At 41.7% G+C, this 27,673-nt stretch overlaps 1 protein-coding gene across 2 annotated transcripts in view; it reads right to left on the bottom strand.

Annotated features, from left to right (window-relative positions):
• cpeb4b (cytoplasmic polyadenylation element binding protein 4b) overlaps positions 1-27,205 on the bottom strand; it is a 33,602-nt gene extending 6,397 nt beyond the window's left edge. The window contains exons 1-8 of one of the 2 annotated variants that reach the window (XM_067608460.1): positions 26,639-27,199; positions 24,573-25,813; positions 13,169-13,259; positions 7,049-7,099; positions 1,579-1,749; positions 1,263-1,352; positions 696-814; positions 486-600 (exon numbers count right to left, since the gene is read on the bottom strand). In XM_067608460.1, coding sequence (XP_067464561.1) covers positions 486-600; positions 696-814; positions 1,263-1,352; positions 1,579-1,749; positions 7,049-7,099; positions 13,169-13,259; positions 24,573-25,766 — 1,831 coding nt within the window. In that variant the 5' untranslated portion in view covers positions 25,767-25,813; positions 26,639-27,199. Of the gene's footprint in view, positions 1-485; positions 601-695; positions 815-1,262; positions 1,353-1,578; positions 1,750-7,048; positions 7,100-13,168; positions 13,260-24,572; positions 25,814-26,638 lie in introns of both variants that reach the window. The other variant, XM_067608461.1, reaches the window with a different exon arrangement.
• Positions 27,206-27,673: the final 468 nt, after the last annotated feature.

The raw sequence follows: 27,673 nt of genomic DNA, 5'->3' as shown, positions 1-27,673 counted from the left end.
CAGTGTGCCTCAGAGAGTACTTCCTGATAGGGCTGGTGTAGGTCAAAGCCGATTTCAGCAGCACAGTGCCTCTTTTTAGCTCTAGCCTCTAGCTGGTTTAATGTTTATTATGAATACATAATCGGGAAGAAATGGAGCAAGGGAAGTGAACACTGGCTACTAGGTGTTGCTTATTTGTGATTTATAAACATATGAACAAGTATAAAATGAAGGGATGTACTGAAAACAGAAGAAACATCCACCTGTCTTTCATTTTTTTTACCCTTTTACATACATGTACAACTACTGAGAACATCTTAAAGGCCTTTTAAAAATGGCAGAAAATACAGGACAGAGATGATAGCGAACACGTGATTCAACCCGCATGCACAGTATACACTGTATACTTCAATTGTACGTGTTGACATCACAAACACTCAGTTGCTGTCAATTCTCCTGGTGGAAAGAGTCTTGTGTAAAAAGACAAACAGGAAAATGAAGGATACCTGCACGGAGAGGACGAGGGACACCTCCTACGAAGATGGTTTTCCTCGGGTCCAGAGGCTGAGATCCGTCCATCACAAAATCGCTGTCGTTCAGATTCCACGGGCGGATCTGGACCTGTCACACACAGATTCATACACACGTAAACACAAATTCAGCTGCTCGTGAAGTCTTGATGTGAGCAGATGGTTGCGTTTGTGCTTCCAACTGACCGGCTTGTCTTTGATGGTGGGGCTGGACACGCAGAGGTATAGCTTCCCATCCTCCTCGATGCAGGCATCGATCAAAGCCTGCACTGAGCTCTCATCCTGGAACAGCAGGAAGGCGTACCCTGCACGAAATATAGCAGGGTTATTCATGGTGCTGTGGACAGTATTGACCAAGAATCATGTTGGAATCAAGTGTGGTGATTACTGTGACTGTGTGTCTGATCATGACATCCTGCATTCACAGCAGGAGGCCATAAGGTTTTACAAACACAGAGAAACACGCAAACAGTCTAGACATGCTTACAAAACGCTTCAGATAATATCCTGAAGGCACATGTGTTGATGTAGATGCACACATGTTGATAGTGGCAGTACACAGATACGAGGCTTACAAACAGCGCTGTACCAAAGAATCCTAAATCCTGTCTTTTTCTCTCACCAGAGACAAAGACACCAAATTAACGACTGAAACCCATCTTTTTTTAGTGATGAATTCGAACAGGAATTGGTTAAAACAGTAAATAATTAACTAGCACAATATGAAGAGACTGCAATGAGGATTTAACATACCTTTGGGGGGGAAATAAGATTTACTCTCAGCTTTGTGAGGCCAGTCCACAAACAGGTGTCCAAAACGCCGGAAACTGGCTGTTATCTCATCTGAAATCAAGCAAACAAAATGCAAGTTGACTGGCAAGTCCACAGGTTTTTAAAAGAAAACACTTAAGGAGATTTACAGGAAATGCCCCATCTCAGATTTCACCGTTAAGTATCCTTCAATGTACAGTAAGGCCTTCTAAGTATAGATCATTGCTGAAAATACATCCCGCCCTGTCTGAGATAGCCCAGAAATGTAATCCTTTTGATCTTAATGTAACTACTGTACCTTCATCTATATCTGGGGGCAGCCCTCCCACAAAGACCTTGCGTGAGTAGCGTTCAACACGCTCTCCATTCTGGTGCGGAAAGCAGTGTGGAGATCCCAGGCCTGCGAGGCCCTGATCACCACGCTCGTCATCAGGGAAACCGTCCTCCATGGGGAAGAGAGAGGAATGGCCTGAGAGGAAAGAAGAAGAGGAGAGCAGGAAAGGATTATTTCCTGAGGAGAGAACTAGGAGTTGAGAACTAGCAATTTTTTTTTTTCTTCACTTTTCACTGTGTCGAGTCATCCAGCTGTTGCTGGGTGAAAGGGAAAGAAGCAAAGTATTCATTTCAGATTTTTCTTGATCTGACATGTTTTAGGCATGTTAGTAGCATGTAATACACAGTACCACTGACGCATTAGATCATATTTAATCCATTTCCTTGAGCACTGTGTGGCTTTAATACCCACTGGTGAGACTGAAATGTTGCACCAGGTATTTCAAGACCCCTTCAACATCTGCTAATGTGTTCAAAAGCTTAAGACTATCAAGAAAACACTGCTGTCTGTAGGGGGAATAAACACAAAGAGGACTGAAGAGGAACATACAGCACACAAAGGTTAGTAAGAGATAAAAACATCTAGTTTCATGTTAAACTAAAAAATCAATCATAAATCATTTATAGCTCATTAAATAAAATAAGGAGAAAAAGATACAGACATATTAAGAAAGTCAAGTGGTAATGAGACATATCCAAAACTGAAATGGACTGAACAGGAAGGGGGGGAGGGGGAGTAAGACATGAACAGAATGTCATGTTATGCGTCATTCTGAGCAACTATACCGTCTATGGATGACTCCACAGCACACAAACACACACAGTTGTCCTCTCAGTGCACAATTTAAATAGTGAACTGTGCGTGTTTGTGCAAGTGTGTTTGTGTGTGTGTGTGTGTGTGTAGAGGTTAAGCCCTCCCTGGCCTATTCCTGCTCCTATACAACCTGCCCTGAGCTGCTTTATAAAGATTTATGCGAGGGAGTTAGCCTCAGCTTACAGTATGTGCTGTGTGCATTTGTGTGTGCGTGTGTGCGTGACTGGCCATGTGCCTGGCCATGTGTCTGTGCTTCCGTTGCAGCGTGTGTGTGTGTGTGTGTGTGTGTGTAAATCACATAGTACCACTTTGTGTGTCTCTCAGCCTCATTAACTTGCAGCTAAATGTGACACTAGCAAACTTGTATTGTCTGACTTAATAATCCTGCAAAATGTGCGTGAAAATGAGAAAAAGCAAAGTCAAGCATAGCTTCACGAGCTCATAACAAGGCTCGACACTTACAGGGTCATGCAGACAAACATGTCACTTCACTGTACAAACACAAAGCGCAAGGTCATTCAAAACTTAAGAGCATTCATTTAACAACAAACCAAACGCCCCCATAACCAATAAAATCATAACAGCACGGCTTAACGTCACAAAATACGTCAAAATATTGAGACCTACAGAGTTGAATGTATTCTGAAAAAGTGACACGATTATATTTTACCTCGTCTCCTGCTATAATTCCTGGCTGCATGTGGAATAAGGACAAATCAAAGAAGAGGATGATTATAAAAGATGCATAATACACTGTACCAATAAAAGTGCCAGGTGGTTCATGACAATGGAAGGATGTTCCATTGCCCGCCTGCCTGCCCTCCTTCTCATTAATCAGCCATGAATCATAATCAGCCCGTGGAACTATCACCATAACACTTTAATCAACACTAGAGTACAGAATAAAGTACCAGTTTGTTTTTTCATAGTAAAAAAAGTCTATATTTTGAAGGGATATGGTAAAAGGCATGAGTGAGGGAAGGTAATGACTTCTAGTTTGATCATTATGTCAACACAATCATTTTATCTCACTGTATTTCAAAAAAGGATGGGGATGTTTGGCACATTTCAGGGTGGACACTTGTCACCTGATTATTCACACAACACTTCAAAATTCAAAGAGATAAAAAGACACAGAGGACAGATCAGCAAAACACTAACAATTCAAATTATATTATAAGAATTTCAACAGCAATAAAAGCGTAACGGAAGTAAATATAAGCATTGGAATGACAACATTAGAGAGAAAAGAGATAAAATAGAAAAAGGTGTTGCAGTTCATGTATGTTTTAAGAAACGATTCAAAAAACACAGTAATCTTCACCTTAACCCAGAAAATAAGAATAGCCTACTGAGGCAAGCTAACAATGACAGAAAAGAGGCTTTTGTGCCTTTTCTACTCCAACTGCTCTGAAAATGAGTAAGCAGTCTTCAGTAGTTACAACCTTTACAGTATGTAAAGGATAATTGTGAAAGCTTTTACATAGTCCTGCAAATATGTTTCCAATGACGTTATTTAAATGCCTCATTTCCAGCACAAAAATACTCATTCAGTATTAAAAGCCTTGATGTAGTTGCTGATAAAAAAAAAGGCATTAGGGGGATGAAATAAAAACCTGTTTAATCCTCTCTGTATCACAGAAATGTTATATTGTTCTAATTTTCACAATGTTCCTTTATAAATTAAACATGACTGGAAATGCTTCAAATTTGCTGATCAAAATTGAGGCTTTAAGTCAAATGGGACTCCCAAGTTATTCAAGACAGGTTTAATGTGCTGAATTTGAGAGACAAGGTCACATTTGTGGGCCCCTGCAGAGGAAATACAAAAAGAAGTGAGGCATGTTCAGACACATGCTCAAGGCCCATCACAAGGGCAATAGCTTCAGAGGAATTTAATTGCCAGAAATTGTTAGACAGTTTCATAACCCTGGCTAAACAGTTGTGAAACCAGTTTGCTAAACTCGACTGAAAAGTACAACTGTGTATTAATGCACATGGCAGTCAAGAGTGATGTCCCACTCTCTAATTATGACCCAGAATCATATAAAAGGAGAACAAGTGGTCCAAGGACTGAACCTTGAGTCACACCACAGATAATCAAGGACAATTTTAGTCAAATGAACCACAATGCTTCTCTGAACAGAATCAAATGCTTCATTAAGGTCAAGTAGAACTGACATCAGCATTAAAACCGAACAAGATATGACCCTAACGATAGCAGTCTCACTGACGGAAACAAGACTGAAATTTATCCAGTATGTCACTATGAACCAAGCTTTCACGGTGCTTTTGTTAGATTCTGTTGCTGATACCAGTGCAGAGGAAGCTCTAGTGCGGCTAACTTCAACAATAAACCAAATGAAACTGCCCAAAGTAATAACAGAGCAGCTAACATAAAGTGTTTCTGGAACTTTCTATTTGAGTGTGGCCAGCAATGTCACAACATGTGATTTGCTGCACTCATGGTAAAAGTTTGGCTCTACAACAGTCATGCTTTAGACTGTCAAACACAATGCATCTGTGACAGCAAGCTGTTACCGTTGCGACCGCCATTGTTTCCAGTGCAAACACGACAGCAGCCCTGCGCCAGGAAGGCACAGAGGATGACTACCACCCTCACGTGCGTGTGTGTGTGTGTGTGCGCACAGTTATCTGCCTCTGTCACCCTACTTGACGATTGTTCAACTTTTCCAGGTAGCCGCTGTGTGACCATGGCAACCGCAAGGGGCACTTCGAGGAAAACAATAGTGTTAGTTGCTGATCTTTCCGTTACATCACTTAAAAGTAAAAAGGAGTTGGTGTTTGTTTTCTTACTCATGCAGCAGAAATCCAACTCCCATTTCTACCCCTAAAATTGATCTAGTAAAAAGGTCCATCAGTCCACAATGCAGCTCACTGTGATACGTGTACACGGGAATGCACTCCTTTTCCTCATTCTATTTAATATTCTCCCTAGAAAATAATGTTTCTTTGCACAGAACTGAAGTGAAATGAATTAAAATGTGGATACTGGAGAAATTGCAGCATTGATCCATCTAAAACTGTAAGAACATAGAGAGGATGAAGAAGTGGCCAGAACACACAAGCAATAATCCGCAGCTCCCTCAGTGGACTTTCCAACCCAGATGGACATTAACTCTGGGAGAAGGTCAAAGAGAGCTAGATAGAGAGAGAGAGAGAGAGAGAGAGAGAGACAGGAAAGCAGATTGAAAGAGAGCAGAGGGTTGCTATAAAAAGATGTGTGTGTATGTGTGTGTGTGTGTGTGAGAGAGAGAGAAAAATAGATTGAAAGAGATGGAGAAACAAGCTGATAAAAAGCTGTGTGGGGGTGAGAGAAAATGAGAGTGAGCGTGAGAGAGACAGACATCAGGAGAATGAGGAATGCAATCTGTGTATGTTTATGAGAGAGAGAGAAAGGGGGAGAGAGAGAGAGAGAGAGAGAGAGAGAGAGAGAGAGAGAGAGAGAGAGAGAGAGAGAGAGAGAGAGAGAGAGAGAGAAGAGAGCTGGTGTGCAACCTCTGAATCCTGCCTATCCGCTGGCACCATCTGTCTCAGAGCTTGATGACAGCTCCTGACCATGTGATCCGCCCATGTGACCCTGTGATCTCGTGAAGAAACTACTGGCCTCTCCTGTTTTACATCCTGGCCCAAGACCAGAGAGCAAAAGCTACAACAACACAATTACACAATGATAAAGGGAGAGTGTGTGCAAGGGCAAGAGAGAGGTAGCTGAATATTAAACCGAAGCATGTCAAAAGGATTGGCATGGTTATTTATATACAGTTTAAAGGTATTCTTTTCTTTTGTGCATTAGGGCCATATATATAAGGAGGCAAGGGTCAAAGAATGTGCTTTGAGAAATTAAAGGTGCCATATTCATGTTTCTGAAACACAGGCATGAAGGAATATATTTAAAAGTCAAACAAAAATTTAAAAAAAGGACAAAAGAGCCTCACATTTTGTACCAAACATACAGTAAAACCCTAAAGAGAAATGATTTACAGGAAAAGAAGGTTTTATTAGAAGGAGCTAAACTGAAACACATATAGCTAGTCCCGTTTCTCTTGATTTGATCCTTCAATCCACCCCCCCCATCCTCTCACTTATTTCTTGGCATCAAAACCCACTCCTTCCCCTCTTTATCCATTTATTTATTTAAAGGGAAACTGTATCAACGGTCAAATGAAAGGAAAGGACCCGACAGAAGTTACAAACAAAGAGAAAGGTCATCCACAACAACTCTCATTAGTTAAAACTACTTTTAAGAGGGCGAATGTCACGATGGAGATTTGATTTTATTTGGACATTTATAAAGCAGAGGGGCACAGAGGAGACACACTACATTTTTGGTTGGATGGAAAGCAAAGGCACACGAGGCTCCAACATTACCAGACACAAACACTCAAGGTTATCTTACACCATTCCAACTATCTTCACCCGCTTTACAGCTTGACATTCAATCAGAAGATGTTTTAAATGATCGTTGAAGATTTAAATTGACTTTTAAAGCTTTGACTTTTATCAGCCTTTTAAATCTTGCACACAATCTTTTCAGCTCCTGTTGTTCACCCCTAATTTTTTATGTTAGCAGGCCATTGAAAACCTGAGTCATACGTACCATTGAGGGGCAGCGGGTTGTCCCCTCCTGGATGGGGGAACCCCAGGCGACCTACACACGGAGACACAGAATAGAAATATTTAACATTGTTGGGCCTACATATTACTAAATGTGACAGATGGCGAAATAATGAGTGTTAACGTCATTGAAATAAATCAAGAGGTTCTGACGTTACTCCAGCGCCGCCCGCCTCTCTGCGAATGGAATAATGGAAGCTGAGTAACCTCATTATTCTAAACAAAAACATCTATATTTCATTAAGAATGAAGAAGGAAGATGCAAATACATCAGGAGTTTCTCTTTTGATGACTGTATAGCCTCCAGATAATACTCCCCTAGATGGATTTTTGAATTAATGTGAAGGTCAGTGTTTTAGGCCCAATTTGAGATTTAACGGCAAAATGTCTGTGATCAAATGCAGATCATAAAATGGCAACAACACAAATCATAGACAAACAATCTGAGAGGGATGATAGCACCACTATCAGTGAATCAGCTCCAAATTTGGCAAAATTATGTTCTTCATTACTGCTACATGAGCACAGATTTACTTTGCTGATGGCTGCTATTTGAATAAATCTGCACATAAGGTTTCGTTTGGAAATAGCTGGCTTATACAGCAGCACTTATTAAACATTGGGTGTTTCAGAGACTTCATTAAGAATGATAATACAGTAGGCTTCGGCTATGGCAGCTATGAGCACACAGAGTGTTGCTTCCACCTCAGACTCATTAGAGACTACATCTGTGGGACAACAACCATCTCTCTCCCTCTCATCGACCTCCATTTCCCTATCTGTGCCTCCCTCTCTCTGAGCCTCATATCATACATTTTACATTGAGCTACTTGCCAGGCCCATCTCGCACGCAAATACGCACACGCACACACACACACCCGCACCCGCACCGACACAAATACATGTTATGATGCCAAACAAGCTTCAAAGTTATGCAAGGCCCGCTTGCTGCGGAGGGATAATGAGATGAAAGAGCTGAAAGAGTACAGCCATTGTTGTATGGGCACGGACCGCCCTATGATTGGTGCATTCTGATGCCTCGGTCACATGGAAATGGGCTGGCCCCTCCCCCACACCTCGCCTATTGAGCCCCACAGTAGATGTGGTGCATGAAATAGAACTAGGACTCGCAGACCACAGAAACCAGGGCGGACCACCCGTAGCTTCAAGCGCTGCATCAAAACTATAGAAATACAGACATTCGAGCACGTTCATCACAGTCTGAACATAATGGGCATCGAAATACAAAGTTCTCTCTGTCAGAGTTTAATCAAAATAAAATCAGAGAACACCTGCTAACAGAGACAAGTTTCTCCAGAATTTAGTCCTCTCTTTGTAATTCAGCTTCATAATATATGTGCTGACAGGTGCACGGCCCAAAAAAAAAAAGTCCATCTGAGCACAACCCGTCATATCGGATTTTAAGCGTCTTTAACAGCGTTTGAGGGGCATGTATGCACGCACGGAAGTACAACACATCCCTGTATACCCCGCAGAGTGGTGTGTGCCCGCTATATGAACCTTGTTTGTTTGCTGCCGGCTGTGTACATGTACAGTACAGGAACAGCTGAAGCGCATGCACAAGCACATACAACATAGTGGCGTGTGTGTGTGTGTTTGTGAGTGTGTGTGTGCGGTGGCTGAACAGAGAGATCCTTTCTGTCAGTCAAGACAATGCTGGAAGAGATTCAAAGCCACTTCTACTGTAGACATTTTGTCTCGCCTGCCTCCCTTTGCTTCATCGCTCTCACTTTGTTCAATACGTTCCGTTGGAAAGGAGAAATTTGTGCTCATGCTAATGTGTCTCTAAACGCGCTTGTGTATGCATGCTGTCCGTGTTTATTACTTTTATGTGTGCATGCATGTAGTGTGCGACAGAAAGCAGGAGACAGCAAGAGACAGTTGGCCTGGAGAAGAGTCAGTGTTTAAAGCAAATGTGCTGTAACTATGTTTTTCTTTTTACTTTGCTGTGAGGGGAAAAGAGAGAGACTCACTTAATTTACTGCTACACTGAGCACAGCATTGTACAAGTCTGGACTGTAATTATGAAAACAAGGAACAAATAGTATAATATTTTTGTAGCAGGCCAAGGGCTACGAGACAAAAAAAGGATAAGGATATGAGATGGGATATGGGGTGATGCATCATGTGAAAGCACTAAAAAAAATGGGGTGGTGTAAAAGGACAAATCAGAGGACGAGGATAGCTGAAGAAAGATGGAGGTCAAGAGAGTAAAGATAAACATGTTGTGATACAATATAATCGACAAATCTGAGAATGAATTGATAAACACTGCCAGACAAGTCTATCTTTACTCCACAAAGATAAACAGAGCTGTAACTCAAATGGACTTCACATTTAACTATTACAGGAAGTTGGGGGCTAAAATAACTTCTGCTAAACTATATGTAATTTCATCATAATTTCATAAACCTACATGGTTTAACTCGTAAAGAAGCAGAAGTTTGTGGTTTTCAATTTAGAACAAAATTCATTTTGTCTTCTGGTGCCAAGCTCTTGGATCTAACAGTCGCAGGAATCCGTGCCAGCATAGCTGGAGCTAAGATACCAAAACGTGGCTAATGAGGTAACCTTCCAGTCTTCCTCTCCTAATACTGAGGGAAGATTTACTGAGGTTTGACAGCAGAACATTAGATCACAGCTGGATGTGGCTGAGCCTAGTGGGTGTTAGGCTGAAATAAATATGAGGTGATAGTGAAGTGTCTGGAGCTCGGAGTTTTCACTCATCTTGTTATTCTGGGTAGGGAAACTGGTAGGTGTTTTACATGGCAGTCTTAGAACATAACAATGTATACATTCAATATAATAATTGAGCCTTGTGGTTGTTAAACCACTAAGAATTAGACCTTATTAATCAAGCCCCGGTGCCCCACCCAAATCCTTTAAACTCCACTAAAACCTTGAGAAATCCAAGGTGTTTTCTTTCAAAAACTGATCATTACCAGAACCACTCCTAAATGCAACTCCCTCTCAACCAGTAACCAGTACTGGCCACAGTATGTCATGTCAGCTGAGCCCTCTGTATCTATAATTACTGTCACACCCTCTAAAACAATAAATAAAACTAGCTATTGTTACCATAAACCGATGTTGCCTAACAACATTCAACCAATAACTGACATTGGCTAGACGTTATTAATCAATAACCAAAGTCAGTTAGAATCTTGGCCAATTTGCAATTCTCTTTTTCAACAAATTACAAGTGTCAGCTCCTACTTTCTGTCCTCTCTGTTTTTATTAAACAAGGACCATGTACAATAAACATTAATCTCAAAATGAGGAGAGATGATTTATGCCAGATTTAGCTATTAGCTAATTTCCATCTGCCATCCCTGTGCAGTTACACACCAAAAACACTAAAAACATACATGAAACATCATCACATAGTCTCTATCACACTAACACACAACTACAAGCACACACAGGGCTGGGTATCAATTCAGATTTCTCAAACTGATTCAATTCTGATTCACAACGTCCCGATTCGATATCCCTTCGGTTAGGGATATTTCAGTTACAGTGCAACTCTACAGACTCTTCAGTCAGTCAGTACTGAGTGATATGTACTTTCTTTAGTGCAGTGTATTAACAACTTTAGATTGGCAGCCAGTGTAAATAGGGTGGCTACAAACACACCTACTGTAATGTAAACATCACTAATACCTCAGGAAAACATGCACTTTGCTGTGATTGTCTCACAAAGCTTTTAAGCAACAGGCTTGGCGGTGCCTTCAGGGGAGCAGCTCCTGCCACGTTCAACAAGATCTCGCACAACGAAATCTTGTGCGCAACAAGATCTCGTGGCCAGATCTCGTTGAACGTGGCAGAAGCTGCTCCACTGAAAGCACCGCCGAGCATAAAGGCAGATGTCTGGATTCATTTCGGATTTAAAATCCACAGGAAAAAAGACATATATTAAAAGATTGATCTTGGATTTTATGAATCGATAGTGGAAATTTTAAATTAAGATCGATTTGAATCGGAAAATCAATTTTTTAAAGCCAAACCTAAGCACACATCAAAACACACAAACATACAAAAACACACACACACACACACACACACACATATATTATATATATATATATATATGTATATGTATATATGTATATGTATGTATGTATGTATATATAACTCCCAGGCCTCTGGTAGAGGACTCGAGCTTGAGGAAGACACACCACCACCCCCCATGGGAGGGGGGTGATATGGAGATTTTTTTTTTTATATATATATATATAAGTACATTCATCTAGTACAACTATAAAATTACAATTCAAAATCATCTATCCATATTGTGTTACAAATGTGCCAGACTCCTTTTTTTTAAGGGAAATGATAAAATTGCCATCATCTGTCAAAATGGGAGGCTCTGCAGCTGTGATTATTGGAGAGTACCAATGGCCCGCAACTTCAGTTCAGTGGGAGTCCAAAACGGAGTCCTTCCATCTCTCTCACAAATCCCCTCTTAAACACAAAGCCTAAGCCTCCGTCAGCCCTGTATTCCCTCTGCGCCTCCTTCTTAAAATGCATGAGAAAAAGAGGTCATACTCACTGCACCATAGTCAGGCACAAAATGAATTTTGAGATAACTTTTTTTGTCTAGAAATTCAGAGTAGGAAGCAGAGAGAAGGAAGAGACAGACAGAGGTGTGACGTACCAATCTAGTTTTTTTTTTCCTGGGTATCTACTGATACCAGGTCCAATCCGGCACTTAAATTTACCTAAATCTTGCTTAAATATGTATCTGAGTGTTAGTTTAAGTAGTCAGGCTCATATGTTTGTACTGACTCACATTATCAATTTCCTCCTTCTTTTTGGCTCGTTGGTAGGTATTAGCTCAGAGGCCAAAGTGTAATAAGGCTGCTGTGTACCAGCATTGGTGGGGGTGGTTGTTTAGCTACTCGTCTTTTTCTGAGAACTGTTAAGCCGCGTACACCTCCAGCCTTGTTTCCTTTTTGAACCAACCACAAACAAAAAAAACTTCAACAAGAACCTCATTGATGAAAGCTGGTCAGGCTGGCCGCTTGTGGGGGAGCCCTGACCATTGGTTTAGTTCAAAACTATTAAGTTTATATGCTTAAATGATACGTATGATATAAAGGAGAATTTAACTGAGAGAATGTGAATCCTGAAATTGACATGACGTGATCAGTTAAGTAGTTTTACTAGAGAAGATGTATCACTCTGTTGGAATTACAAAAAGTATTTTCCCTCATAAACCAAATACAGACAAAGGTTTACAGGGAGGACTTTAACCAGACAACAGACAAGTTGTCAGGACCTGTCACCTAGTTACTCACAGAATTAACATTAAATGGCGACAGCTGAACACTATCAGGCTGACTTGGAAAGAATCAGCATTTAATCAGGTTTGTTTTTAGCCACTACCGATCTATTACGTATGCCGGGATCCTTAGAATCAGTTTAGGACATCTCCAATAGTGATCATAGCACCAAAAGAAGACACACAAGGTCTTCATATCTGATCTGTGAAGGAAATGAAACTTCTATGCTAAGAACTGAGGTGTTAAATTGTGAATAAGGCTGAATGTGTGAGCAGTTATCAGCTCTAACTTCCAGTGTAACGCTCCTACTGATCGCTTTGTCTTTACCACATATGTTTGATGTTGATGTATGTTACAGTTGGGTTAATTTACTACTATTAGTTTCTTAATAGTATATATGTTGCCATAACAACACTCTGCAATCTGTTATAAATGTTTGAGATGATTTTAAAGGGCTTAATCATTATTTTGGACCCTTCTATTTGTATTTTGAAACTAATTTTAAACTAAGTAGTATTAATAAGCATGTCATCATTATGTTGGGTAATATGTCATATCTTTCAGTGTGCAAGATGTGACTATATGTGTGACGCCTAGTGTCCTCTTCCTTGTTCAACCTATTTACTTCCTATCCGAAACTACATAATGTGTACAGATTTTCAGTGAATGAAAATGTCAATAGCATGTCATGATATTAGCTGCTATGCGCCACATCTCTTGATACAGTGTAAAATGAAAGCTGTAGTATTGCTAGTTATCTGCTTAGTGTTTGCTTGACAGACAGCTGTCATCTTCACCTTTCAGAGTGTCCTGCTCAGCCCTCATGATGTCGATCAGGGAGCTCTCCAGAGTGTTCATGTTGAAGCTGTCAAATGACCTGGTACGTTCCTAAAGAGAGGAGAGAAAGAAGAAAAAAAAAAAAATGTTCAAAATTTGTAGCGATCAACAGTCTTAACATTGACTCAATCAGCCCATGCTAAACATAAATCTTAACACTCACGACCGAGTGTTTTAATTTCACTCTTAAACGCAGCTTGAGCTTATTTCAAAGATGGAGAAATTTACTCAGCTTAATTTGTGTCAATATTCATCTCGTTCTAGCTTCCTTTGATAAACGTAACAACAGGGTATTTGTGAGGATTTAAATTCACTATGGGCTCTTCATTAACTCTGACATTCTGGCATTGGCCTAAACAGCAGGAGTGGCAAAGAAAACAGATTAAGACTGAGCCCTAGTTTCACATAAGGGTCTCAAGTGAATTGCGATATACTTCTGCAAGCTGAAGTAAAAACTGAGGTAAAACCAAGTTCAACCATCTTCATGAAAAAAAAAAAAAGATTTAACTTCATGGCCTGTATTTGTTGTTCTGTTTGAATTTTCAACTTTGCCTCGCTAACAAACAAAACCTCAGAGACATCTTTATGGCACAGAGGTGTGAACCATTCGACTTTTATCTCTATCAGCAAGAAAGTCCTTGTGTTGATTTTTTTTCTTTGCTGATTAAATCTCATTTCTGTTGCCTGCATTTAATTGCTCTGTCTTATTGTTTAGTGAGATGTCCTCATAAGATCACATTTTTCTTACACAGCTTATGTAAATGTTTTATTTCCGCAGTTAACTAACTAACTAACTTAAGCTAAAAATTCACTGATTCAGTAAGGTAGTATAATGGAAGACAACAGTAAAACAAGCAGGAGTAGAGCCAATTCCTGAGCAGCAGCTTTGTCACCTACAACAAGAGCATCCTTGGCATACCAACCATACTGGAAATGTTTGTACGCGCACACAAACACATGTAAACACACACACGCCCAAACAATGTGTGCACAAACATACATACACACACTCCCAGTGCCACGCTGATAAGGCTTCTGTCTCGACTCCACCTCGACCAAACAAAATATGCGGTGTCCGACAACCACGAGTTCAACCGGTGAACTCTTTCTTTCTGTCCAAAATCACCACGATCCATGTAGTCCAATTCTGCTGAATGCTAAAGTATAACATTTTCTACTTTTTCTTGTTTACATTTACAATCGGTGCTAAATGCCTGATGTCCCCAAAAGATCACGTGTTTGAGTGTCTCATTCCTTCCTCTGTCCCTTCCCCATTTTTCCAGTCATTCTTCGATGCATTAAAAGCAGAAACACCTTTAAAAAGTTTTCTATTCCTCATTCATGCGTCAGAAATGTCACGCTGCGCAGACCCAGTAAGCTGACTAAAATGTTTAGTCATGATTATTTTTTCTGACCTGTCTGGTCACGACTGAAACAAACTTTTTTCTACATCTGATATCTCTTATATCAACCTCCTCCATCGTATCTCTTATATCAGCCTTATAATGCCAGAGTAAAAATATTTAACACAGGGATAGGGAGAAGGAGAGCCTAGCACTGGTCTGGCCATTTAAGTTTGGAAGGCATCTACTTAAGTGTTGATTAAGCCTGACAAGATGCTTGACAGACCAAACAGGGAATGATGAGTTTTTAGATGATGACGTGACTCAAAGACTCTTGAGACTACAAACAACAAGGTTTTAAAGATAACAGAGAGATAGATAATAAGCTTCAATCTGCAACAACATGGCCTATTTCTTTTTCCTTTACTTCATTCAGAAACTTAATTGGGTGAATAGTTTAAGAAATGTGATGTTTTTCGAGTAAGTAGGTAAGTAGTAAACACCATGATCAGCCAAGCAAGAGGTGTGTTCATCAGCCGTCATCTATTAATTGTACAGCCTACTTGAAATCACACCTGTCTCAAGCAAACAGAAAATAAAAAAGGGACAACTGCGGGCCGGCATTGTCAGGTTAAAAATAACACATTAACCCTAAACAAGAAGCCTGACAATGCACAAAAGTTTGTTAATTGAAGTAGCTAAGCTGAAAGACATCAAAATAAAATCTAAAATCACAGTAATACATTATTAAACATAAAGCTTTATGTCATATTCAGCTCTCCTGAGGAGTTTGAAAGACGTCTCGACGTCAGCACTGCGTGATCAGCTCTGACCTCGGCCTGACTGATAACAGACGAGTCTTGCACAACAAAAATTGCCCAACGTGTCTGTCAACCTGCAAGTAACCTATCTGCACAGTCACTTTTTCCACCACTTTTTCTTCCTAACAAATACATGTATGCCTAACCTCTCTAGTATGTACTCATCCATCCAGCAACCGGGTCACACCCTCGCTACAAACTGCAGGCCAACGTCTAAGGGGGGGGGGGGGGGGCAGTCTGAAAGCAACAGCACCTTGGGAAGAAAAGCTCATAGGGTACTATGTTACACCATGAACTCCACAGGGGTCAGATGTTAAAGGGTTCAGAAAAACAGACCTGTGTCAGTGAACCACATGACCGAGGGTCAGACAGGCAGGGAACTTTTTTCCCTTTTTTTAAATCTACCGTCTGCAGTGATTCCCAAAATTCAATAACTACTTTTACCATCTCATCAGCCAAAGAGCGTGGTCGGATGTCTGGCAAACACTGACTGGTGAAAGAGCCAAACTCCCCCAGCTGTAGCCAAAATTTCACCAGCATTCGGACTGGTGCAGACCGACTAAAAGGAACATACTGAAACAGGGATGACATGGTAGAAGAACACACCCAGTGCACACTCTCTCCCTCAAAACAAATATCAACACAGGGATATAGGCCAGACTACGTCTACTATTTTCTCATATCCGCCTCAGTACCTTATGTGGATTTAGGCTATTGCTTCGGGTCAAATACACCAAACATTCAAAGACAGGAGAGGCAGAAACGAGGGAGGGACTGGTTACTGTGGGAAGTATACATTACTAGTGGGTATATGCGAGCATAGGTAAGCACACAAACAAATAAATACAAATCGATAGTAGCAAGGTGCAGTATTTCTTGGATCTGCTGCATTGCTAGAATTTATAGTATTTCTATAGTATATTAATGTGAGAACTACGTAGAAGTGTAAACAGAAGCACACCCCATGTTTGTGCTTTCATTTGGTGTCATTATTCTTTATGTACTATCTCCTTGGCACAGTTGAAGTATTGCAGTGTAATCCTATTATATTGTTTTAGGAGAGTAGGAATTCATTTTGTGGCTGAGATGGACTCAGTATGGCGGACATGAGGTCCGGCTGGTGCTCTGCAGTTGCTAAGCATTAGCCTAGAGAGGTGCAGCCGGTGATTAATCATCAGATTTGTGCATCCTTCTCACTCTCGCCCTCTCTCTCTCTCTCTCAACAACTGGCCAGCTGACCAGCAAAGTACTCATCCCTGACAGATTGCAGGATTGTGCACAAACATACACACACACACAGTCATGGTCACTAATCATATCCAGAATCACACACGCACAGATTAGTTGCAAGCAAGACACATGATTTACAGAGCTGTCTGCATTATACTGTATGTCTCTATGAAAGCTTGCCCAGCATGCAACCCAAGGCTATGGGTATAAACATAAAAGGCCATGGCAGTAAATATTGTATTATTTGCAAGCATGAAAATAAAGCCCTGTGAACCTGGGCAGAAAAAAATAATAAGCAAAATGGATCTAAAAGGCGATACACACCCTGACTCTCAATAAAAAAGCCTGCATGATGGATTGATTTGCATTATGCAGCATATTCTAGTCAACCTAAAATACATACAATTAGTCTTTATAAAGCGGTTTCTTTCTCCTAAGGAGTAAGAAAAAATATGATCATACAAGCAGAAAATGCTGAAAATTAGTTTTTAGTGAGCTGTTTACCTGAAGTCAGTATATGGAAGATGCTAATTTGCCAACTAGTACAACCAGCACTCTGAAGAATACTAGAGCTGCAACAATTAGTTGATTGATCAATCAGCAACTACTTTGATAATCAATTCATCATTTAGGTTTTTTCAAGAAAAAATGCTGAATTTGCTGATTGCCTTTGTTTTAAACTGAATATCTTTGGATTTTCAACCTCTGGTCGGACAAAACAAGACATTTAAGAATACTAAATGCTAACATGAGTGGAATGCATAAAGTGTGGTGAATTCACTTGTCATCAGTCATTTTTACGCATACATGCAGGCCGTGTCACCTGACAGAAGTAGTAGTCAAGATACCGTAGCCGGAACGTGCCGATCCGGGGTGAGATTGTGATTTAACAGCTGCTTTTCTGAAGAGTCATTGCAATGTGCAGGCTTACATAGCAACCAATGGGTGCTGAGGTTTTGACTTGCATCAGCAAGCATCCCTCACCTAAACAAGTAGAGTATTTCTAGTAATGAGAACGCATCTGACATGGACAATTTATTGTTGTGTGCTACATGTGTGAAAAGGCAACTCCAGAAAATGTCCGGACCTGATTCTCCGAAACATTGTCTAGAGTTCAGGCCCGAACGCACTTAAAGCGTATGACGTGCGCATTTTGAAGTACACCTATTGTTTTAAATGGCTGAACACACACTAAAAGCATTACGAGGCGCGTCGAACTGCCTTGACGCCTCTACTCTGACCTTGTTTCAATTTTGGAGCGTCAAATGAGGACTCAGAGCCGAAAGCTGTTTTTTCTGCAGCCGAAAAAGAGAGAGATAGCACAAGCGAGCTGAGAGCAATAGCAAGCGAGAGAGAGAGAGACAGCGCGGTGATGGTCGAGCGAGGACAGGGAGCGGTGAATGAGAAAAATAAAACCTTATTTTCTGATTGTTTCATGGTGGTTACGTTCTAAAGCACAACTAAATGACCATCAAACCCTCAACAGATTATTTACTGTGTAAACAGACGCTCTTAGTTTCATTTTCCTGCTCTGCATTTCTCCTATTCATTCATTCATTCCATCCAACTAATGCAGCAGTACAAAGAACAACAGGACGAATCTGTGTTTGTTCTGTGGTTTTGGCATTTTAAATCTGATGCCTGCAGTGCGCCATAGGAGCATCAAATGACATGTGTCAAATGAGGCGCATCAATTATCACTTTCAATGCGTTTGGGCCTTTCGAATCAGATCACCTGTGAGGTAAGTTTCCAATGAAATGCAGCTTCTTTTCTATGTATTAATATGAGTATATGTATACTACTTTTGTTAATTGTAGGGCTGTAGTCTGCTGGTCGACTGGTCGATTAGTTGGTCGATATGCTCTCGTCCGACTCAATTCTCATTGGTCGAATAATCTCCGTGTTATTTTCATAAGGAGAGAAGTGCTACATCAATAGCTTTCCAGGATAAATCCATTATTTCCTGCGGGGGGCCCCCTGATTTTAGTCGACCAACATTTTCTTTGGTTGACTACAGCCCTTGTTAATCGGGGTTTCACTTTCTCAAGCATAAAAGACATTTTGTTTATTGAATGGTCCAAAATAACAGGAAAATGCATAGATTACTGTCAAATAAGGTAACACAGACTCATTGCCTTAACTGTACGCAGACCGATCATGCTTACCGTCGTGTATAGTCAACCCCCAAAGGCCCATTCTGAGCCAGGAAAAACCCTGCCTGCTTGTTTCACATGCCATTAGTCATCATCAACAGCTGTCAGACATCAACGATACATTATATATGGCATTTGTACAGCACTACCAAAACATTCACTAAACAATTATATTTGGCAATTGTACAACCCTTCCTAAACATTCACCAAACGAAACCTTTAAAGCTGCTTTTGATAAACTGTAAAACAAAAAAAAGAACAAACAAAATAGACGGACAGCTTGCCACGTACTGTAGGTAACACCCTCTCGAATGCAAACAGGTTTTTAATGTTAAGCACCAATGTCAAGCAGATAGGACAACCTCAAAACAGATTATGATGACATGTAGAGAAGTAAAGAATGATTAAATACAGCATGCTGTGGGTGATTAATTCCAACATTAATCTTCCATGTCACCTGCCTTTTAATGAAAAATGAAAGTTGAGGGAAGGTGGAAGAAATGAGAAAGTACAGTGGGAGAGGTCACAAGAATATACGACTGCGATATCATTTTTCAAATTTTTAGAGGTTTAAGATTATTTTGACATCTCCTTCACGTTCGTTGGTGGGAAGGTTGCCGTTCGCCCCTTTTTATATTGTGTTTCTAATCACATCACCCTGAGACAAGAGGGAAAGAGAGGAAGCCCAAAGCAAAGGAGGGAAGGGGGAAATGGCAGATGAAAGAAGGGGATGATGGAGAGAGAGAGAGAGAGAGAGAGAGAGAAGGCAAGTGGTGAGGTAAGGCAAAGTAAAAAAGAGAAGAAAGGAGGGCAGGAAAGGGAAGCAGGTTGAGCTTTTGATGCTTGTGATTATGTTTCTTCCTGGTCAAAGTATTTCAAAGGCCTGCTATGACATTAAATACCCCCAACTGTCAAAAACAACCTATTACCCAGTGTTGGCTGAATGGCTGAATAGTGTGTATGTGTGCATTTGGGGGTGTAATAGGAGCGACAGAGGCAGGGGCTCCAGCAGTATTTGCACTGCTTAGGGATTACACTGAGCTGACTTTATTGTATGCAATGAGCTAGGCTAAATAGAATCTGACACTTCCACATAGACTCTGCTTTGTCTTCTCCCTTTGTTAAGACACATGTGCAGAAGACATAGGCCAGGGACTAATTAGTGCCCATGCACAGTTGCGCACATGGGCACATGCACATACACATATACACCAGCTCTCTTTCTTCCTGTTTCAGAGCGTCTGTCAAGGGTGTGAGAAGGGCACAATGAAGCTGTATGAGCAGGCAGAGTTATGTGCTTGCCAGCGCAGCTCAGGCCGCTCATTAGGCTAAAAAATATTTCTCTCATTTAACACCGATGTCACAAGGACCGAGGGTAATGGCTGAAACCTCGGGCTTCTACAGCTTAATGCCTCAGACTGTGCGCTTGTGGATGTGCATGCATGCAAGAGAATTTGCACATGTTATGGATAAGGGAAGGAAAGCTACCTGATATGAATGAAGCTTCTTTTCTTCAAAGCAAACCCGTCAGCGTCAACATGATCTTGTTCTCATCGTGGAAGTCTCACGCCAAACGAAGGCAGCTGAATAGTTAAATTATTTGTTGTATGAAGAGGTGAAAGGAATCAAAACTACACCTGTTCTGGAGAAACTCAACACCCTATTTATGCGCATATAGTCCACTAACAGAGCTTCTACTTTCATTTGATGGTAGAGTTTCTAAGACAGTTAAAATTGTGACATTTCCTCGAAACAACAAACATGGAGAAATTAAATGTGAAATGCCTCCAAAAATACTCACAAGTACAGTTACAACACTGATGGCCCTAATGCTGACCCAAAACGCCCTAAAATGCTGTACTCTTGCACAGTTGGCTTTGACTATTACACAACAACTTCCCCACTTTATACTGACCATTCACATGATGATAATTCATGAAAATGGTACCAAAGTCATATTCTGCAGGAAAGATTTTCTGAACATATGCACACACAAGACGCCGAGGAACACTTCTCAACTTCTTTGACAAGATCACTGATCTAATCTGGAAAAAAACTGCTGTGTCACCAGTCACAATCACAGCATGATTTCTTATGTTTTGCAACTGATACTTGCTTAATATGTCACACTGATTAGATGTCCTTTCAAACAATCAGAAGTTGAACAGAGGCTGAATGCTCAAGGCAGTTTAATAATGTACCTTTCATGTAAGAGCACCGTATAAGGCTGCAGTATATCTAAGCTTCACAAACAGTGAGGAGCGAGCTGTAACCAACAGTTACCCAGGTGGCTTACTGAGACAATATCCTGTCCTGGCTTACTGCAGGTCTTGACCTGGTCATTGGCCAAATTCACCAGTCCAAATCAGCCAAGAACACCTGACACAGCGGCGGGTCTGTGACCTTGAATTTCACAAGTGACGATTTGAGGGGAAAAAAAGACAGAAAGGAAAGCGAGAGAGAATAAAAAGCATAGAAAGGAAGGGTTTCCATTTAAAAAGTACACATTTGTGGTCTAAGGCTTGTTACTAGCTGACCAGTGCATTAGCAGTTAGCAGTAGTGTGTCTGGCCAGGAGCTGATCCCAAATACTAAAGCTGCTCTAATACAGCAGCGGCCCTGCCTTCTGCAGCAACAGCTATAGCACTGGAACATTTTCTCCCTCAATGTGCCATGGTGCGCTACGCCACTTTGGATAAAATATTCACCAAATGGCATATGGCCTCACTCTCAAATTGCATCTACACATTTGGTCATTCGCAAACAGATGAACTAACAGTCATGACCCAAGGAAAATCACAAAATAATACAAAAACCCATGGAAGAAGGCTGAGTGAGGGATTTTCGTTTTAGCTGCTAGCCATTGTAACGTACCTGATCAGTGGCATATTGATGTTTCAATGTGTGTTTCCATCTCCTGATCTTATAGCAAATATTAAAGAAGTGCAAAGGCAGAACAATTCTAAATTCCTAATCAAAAGCCAAAGATCCTTCATCTGTCAGTGCTAAAATGGAAACTATGTGAGACAGTTGAACAAGGCTTATAATGGAGCAGTGTGACAACAGTTCCTCATGGGGTCTGTTTAATCCAGAGTTACAGGAGCTACAGCGCTTCAATTACCAAACTCGGGGGCGCCTTGTGTAAGGCAACATGTGTCATCAGTCATCTGAACAGTGCATCATCTCGGGCAAGAACTGACAAGCACCATTTTGAGAACAGTCTTAAAAAAAAAAAAGCAAAAAACGAAGCCATTTGTCTAACAATTTTGGCTAGGGCAATGAAATGGGAGTGAGTGAAAAGAAAATGCCAACTGGTCCGACAAATACGGCAATTTTCATGTCACATCTAAATACAAGCCTGGACATTGAAAAAAACAATGCCGACTCGTTTATCTTGAAGATTGAGCTACACACAAAGGAGGCCTCTGACATATAAACTCAACACTTGGTTGCCTGTGTAAAAATTCAGCGGTGGTTTCTACAGTTACAGCTTCAACACTGCAACATGATCTATAGGCTGACACCAAAATGACACATTTTCCAATTCAATAACGAGGGGTGGAACAATATCGCCGAGCTTACAGGTTCAGAAAAACACATGATGTACGGTTCACAATTTGATACACTTGCTGATGCTCTTCTTTAACACACCAGCGAATGTCTGTATTGGGAAACTCAAGAGATTTCATTGTCTTTCAAAATATTGTGCTCCTTTATATCACAACACACCTATCAAGTCCAACCACTTTTTAACAGCCATCTTCATATTTTTTCTAATCTAGCCCGAAATTGTCAATTCCTTGTCTTTCTAAATGTTTTATACTTGCATAGTCAGTCACACACACAGACACACACAAACAGTAAGGCCATTCTATGCCCATCCTCCATCTGCCCTTGCAGTATCAAGAGGGCAGAAGGACAATGCTACTTTGGCTGATCTGATTCAACCACAAGGAACAGCAACACACTGCAGCTACAGTAAAGCTATCTTTAGCTTAAACCTGTCACGGGGATGTAACAGAAGGGACTGTCCGCTGCTCAAAATGGATGCAGAATTGTCCTGAAATATCCTGCTGCATCAGAGTCGATTTTACCGCTATGACTAAAACATAAGCAGGATGAGACCCTAATGATTTGACGCAGGTCAGATATGAAACTGACCCCTTCCTGCAGCAATTAGGCTGTTATCTACTGGTAGAATGCTGCTCAGAGGTAAGCTTTGCTACTTATTCAGCAAAAAAGTACCCAAGACATGTCAAGGCATGTCAACGTCCTTACTGTTTGGCCTGCAGTGCACTGTGAGTCATTAATTGCTGGTGGAGATACAAAAAAAAACACATGGAAATGTCTAACCAGGCATCACTATGTAAATTTTACATATTTTATATTTAGTTAATTTGCTTATTTGGAGAATTTTAGTTTGGTGTTGAAAAAAATGTCTGAGAAAACTGAATGAAAATGGAGATTATAACTAAGACTTTCCCAAACAAATAGCTAGTAAATCAAGCAGCGCCTCACCGGTGGTCTCTAAGGCCAATTAGTAATGTTGTTAGGCTATTGACAGACAGCTGCAACAACAAAGGCAAGCAATCATTCAGACAATTTAACACTATACACTCCATCCAAGTCGACATTGGGGACCGATAGCAACAAAGTACCTATGACTGACCCAAAGTTAATATGACAGAGGAGACAGCCAGTAAATGGAAGAACACTATCCAGAGGTAAGAAGGCAAAGGCTACGCACAGTACTTAAAGAAACCTTCATTAGATCATCAGGGCGAGCTGGGCCTATAGCGACCGTCATTCCTCCTCCCCCGCCTCTTTGTAATGACCCAACACCATCAATCATGAGTTAGATCAATAAAATGAATTTATCTCCTTGCTCCCGTTTACCTCTTTCCATCAATCCTATCAGGCGTTTCCTACGTGTGATAATACTATTATTTGTGCAATCCTCATTGTGAAGATCGGACCCAGCAATCAAAATTACACTATGAATAGCCTGGCATTTTGTAAACGAGTTGCTAGCCTAGCCTATGGCAGCCACGACCTGGGTCATTAATAAAGCAATAATCCTGAAAAATCATTAGGCTCCATTTCACAGAATAAAATAAATTGATACCCCGTAGTGTGGAAGGAGTAAAGAATAGAGCTTGATTCATCAATCTACAGTATGACTTATATTATATTCTTCTTCTTTCTGAACTGAATAAAAGAAATCAGATAATGATGTCTTCTTGTTCACTGGTTTATCTAGATTATTCTTTAAATCTCAGTCCGTCATTCTTGGTCGTCCATTCCCAAGATCGTTCTCCTCGCACCTTCTCTCTCTATCCCCCTATTTCCGGATCCTTCTCCCCATCTTTTTCTCTTCATTCCTGATGCCTCCCCCCACACCGACGCCTCCCTCCAACCCCCCCAGCTCGTATACATGGCACACACCACTGCAGTGACAGAGCCACATTAGTCATCATCAGGGACATACAGCTATAGAAGTACAGAGCCCAACAACTGATCTCTAAGCTAACGCGCTAACAAATGCATCATATAAATCCATGCCCTCCCCCCCTTGTCTAAAAATAGAAGTTCTACCACATACTGTAATAAAAATTAACAGCTAGCATTAATGAAGTTGATGTTTAATCATTCAAGCGGCATGCGGTCGCTGCTGAGAAATATTCACACACACAAAAACATGAACACACATGTTGCACACACATGCTTGGGTACATAAGCATAGAAAAAAAAAAAAACACAGCACAATGTGGGAATTATTTCTAAGTCACACAAAGAGAATGTCACATGCAAACTGACCTGGAAGGGGAAGATGTTATCACTGCGGCCGACTCCATCATCCATCCAGGACTTGGGGTTGAAGCCTGCGGGACTGTTTCGAGGGTACTTCTGGGATGCCACGTGGTTGTTGGGGAAGGTCTTCTTCAGTGGAGAGATAGAGTTGATGGGGGTCATCCCGCCGTTCAGCCCTCGGCGATAATCTCTGCCCTGAGAGCCTCCCCAACCGCCGCCACCACTGCCATAGCCTCCTCCAGGACTCCAAGAGGTGGAGGAGCCGGGGGAGGGAGAGGGGCTCTGATAGCTGGCTGGACCCCAGGGGGACGGGGGCTTGTTCAGGCTGTTGGACAAATGCGGCAACTGGCTGAAGGCCGGATTCCTGTGCGGAAAGGGCGGTGGAGGGTGTGGAGAGGCAGGGGAGCGCCGATGCTGTTGGTGTTGGTTGTGGGGGTGTTGGAAGTGGGGGTGTGGCGGGGGAGCCGGGTGGTGCTGGGACAAGGCCGCCGCCGGTCCTATCTGGGGGGAGAAGTTCCCACCAAACCCTGGACTGACATGGTGTGAGAAGTTCTGGAACAGCAAGGGCCCGTTGTTGGCAGAAGCCGGGTTGAAGAAGCTGACGTCCTCATTGATGATGGTTGACGGCGCCGGTGGGATGGCAGCCGACCAGTTGTTGAAGCCAGTGAGTGATGACGAGGTCGTACTGGACTGGACTGGCCCAGTTCCCCCGAGACCAGACGTCTCCTGGTAATCGAAGCCTGTCAGGACTGGAGACTCAAGACGTAGCTGCTTCTCCTTTCCATTACTTCCTTCAGACGTGCTGTTGTCTGTCTTGCCTTCCTCTGACCGGGCTTTTTCCAGTTCTGAAATGATCCCACTACCACTTCCACCCTCCTGGTGACTCCCAGGGGACAACTGCTGCTGCTGCTTTTCTTGCGTTTCTTGCATTTCCTGTTGCTGCTGTGCTTTGGGCTTTTCTGGGCCCCCAAGGATTTCGTCTTGCACGCTGCTGTGGGTGGCAGAGGCAGGGAAGAGCCAGGGAGAGCCTCCCGTGGTGCCATTCCCTGCGGCTGTGGTGCTGTTTATGAAAGCAGCAGGGCTCTGCGACACATTTTGGTGGTGGTGTGGGGGCTGCAGATGCGGGTGGATTCGGACCGGGAATGCGGACTTGTTGCCAGTGTTGTTTTGAACTAGGACTCCAAACCCGTAATCCCCCATTTGTTTTCTCCCCCCACACACAAATGCTATCCCGTGATCGTTTGGTCCTATTGAGAGAAGAACACACAGGATGGCATGCACTGAGTTAGCAGTCAGCCCCTCTAATTCCACTATAGATCAAGGGATTTAGAAACAACTAGGTGATGGACACAGATATAAAAGATCTTTTTCTGTTGGGTCTGTTTTACCCCCTCAGATGATTCCTGGACATATGATAACCAAACACTTTTGTCATGAATGAGCTCATTCTTACATTGAACAATCTACCCTTATTAGTCTAGGCAGCTGAAAAAAAGCCAACCAGTTAATATTACATCTTTAGCTAATTATAACCCCGTGACGTTGCCAGCTTGTAAGTCTACAGCTGAGCTGCTGGCAGCCACAAATATCGCCAGAAACACTGCTGTGTCGGGCCGACACATTCTCCATTTGGATACGTTTTCCTGACGCAAACCAACTGACAGACAATTTATCACCCGCAGGATCACCTCGACGAGAACACAGCAATATAAAATATCAATGTATGTTAAAAATAGTGCCAGTAAATGAATCTAACGTTCAAACGAAAAACACTCGACCTTGTTTGACAGCTGTCAGGAGTCTATGGAGAGTCCAACCTCAATTTTTTTATCAGATATACAAGTAATACACATGTTTACTTCGGTCGAAATGCGACCGATAAATACATATTACTGTTCATTACTACATTTTTACACTTGAGGCAAGAGTCGAAAGTCAAGCCGTTAAAATAAACTAGACATGTTAGCTGGATAGCTAACATTTCCATCCGTTGCTAGCAGTAGCAAGCTAGCTATTAACCGTTAGCACGAATGCTAGCTAGCTGGACAGGCGATTAAAATTTTTCTTTTCACCTTCTGATCACCACCTTCGACCTAGGCGATGTCTTTTGTCGAGATCCTTCCCTCGGGTGGAGAGCAAGGTGGTGTCCTTGAAAAAGATGTGTAGGGCAGGCAAAAGCTTTTCAGAGGGCGATTTGATAGCTGACTCGTACAGTGCAGTCGGTCAGCTTTTTTTCTCTCTCTCTCTCTCCCTTCTCCTGACGTGTCCTGCCTGCTCAATGACACAGCTCTGTCTCTGCTGCCTCTAATCTGCACTGTATCATCAAACAGCTTTGTTAGCGTGGCAATGTGTGAAATATATTCGTCCACAAGCCTTACTCGATCGGTTTCATTGTTCGTATGATTTCGGTATTATTCTCTTTTTTGTTTTCTCGCTAACTGTCTTTCCCAACAGAGCCAGCCGATTCCTGTGTGCTTCTTGGCTGCCTCTCTCTCTCTCTCTCTCTCTCTCTTTCTTTCTCTCTCTCTCTCTCTCTCTATCTCTCCCCCTCTCTCTCTCTCTCTCTCTCTCTCTCGGAACCGACCGTGGCCGAATGACAGCGAGAGATCAGCCGAGACACACTTCCGCTTCTAGCGCCGCCTTCTCCATGGTTACCACTCCCTCCGAGAGCCACACCTCGACATTTGATTGGCCGAAAGACCGGCAGCCTCGCCTAAGTTCTCCAGCATTTAACAGTCATGCACCAATAACACACCTATGCTATCCATAAGTACTGCCCACTGAGGTCAGGAATGATTAATAAAAAAATAAAAAAAAATCTCCTCCCAGCACGGTCCTGTCCTTTCACGATGCAGCCGGTATCAGGTCGTGAGAAAACTGAGATGCTACACCACCCACTGCCCCCCTTTATCTCTATCTTTCTCGAAAGGATGGCTCAGAAAAAAAACAGCATCATTGGTCCTAGCTTTATGATCTCATGCTCCTGTATTGTAAATGTGAAAAATGAAACATGAAATATGGCATCATTGTGTCCCCTTTTTTATTTTTTGTGAATAATATTTCATTGATTTTTTTCCCCATTTGCATAGCATTCATAATAACTTATA

Source organism: Thunnus thynnus, chromosome 13 (assembly GCF_963924715.1).
Source record: "Thunnus thynnus chromosome 13, fThuThy2.1, whole genome shotgun sequence".
Lineage (NCBI taxonomy): Eukaryota > Metazoa > Chordata > Actinopteri > Scombriformes > Scombridae > Thunnus > Thunnus thynnus.
This window is presented reverse-complemented; position numbering and strand designations above follow the sequence as displayed.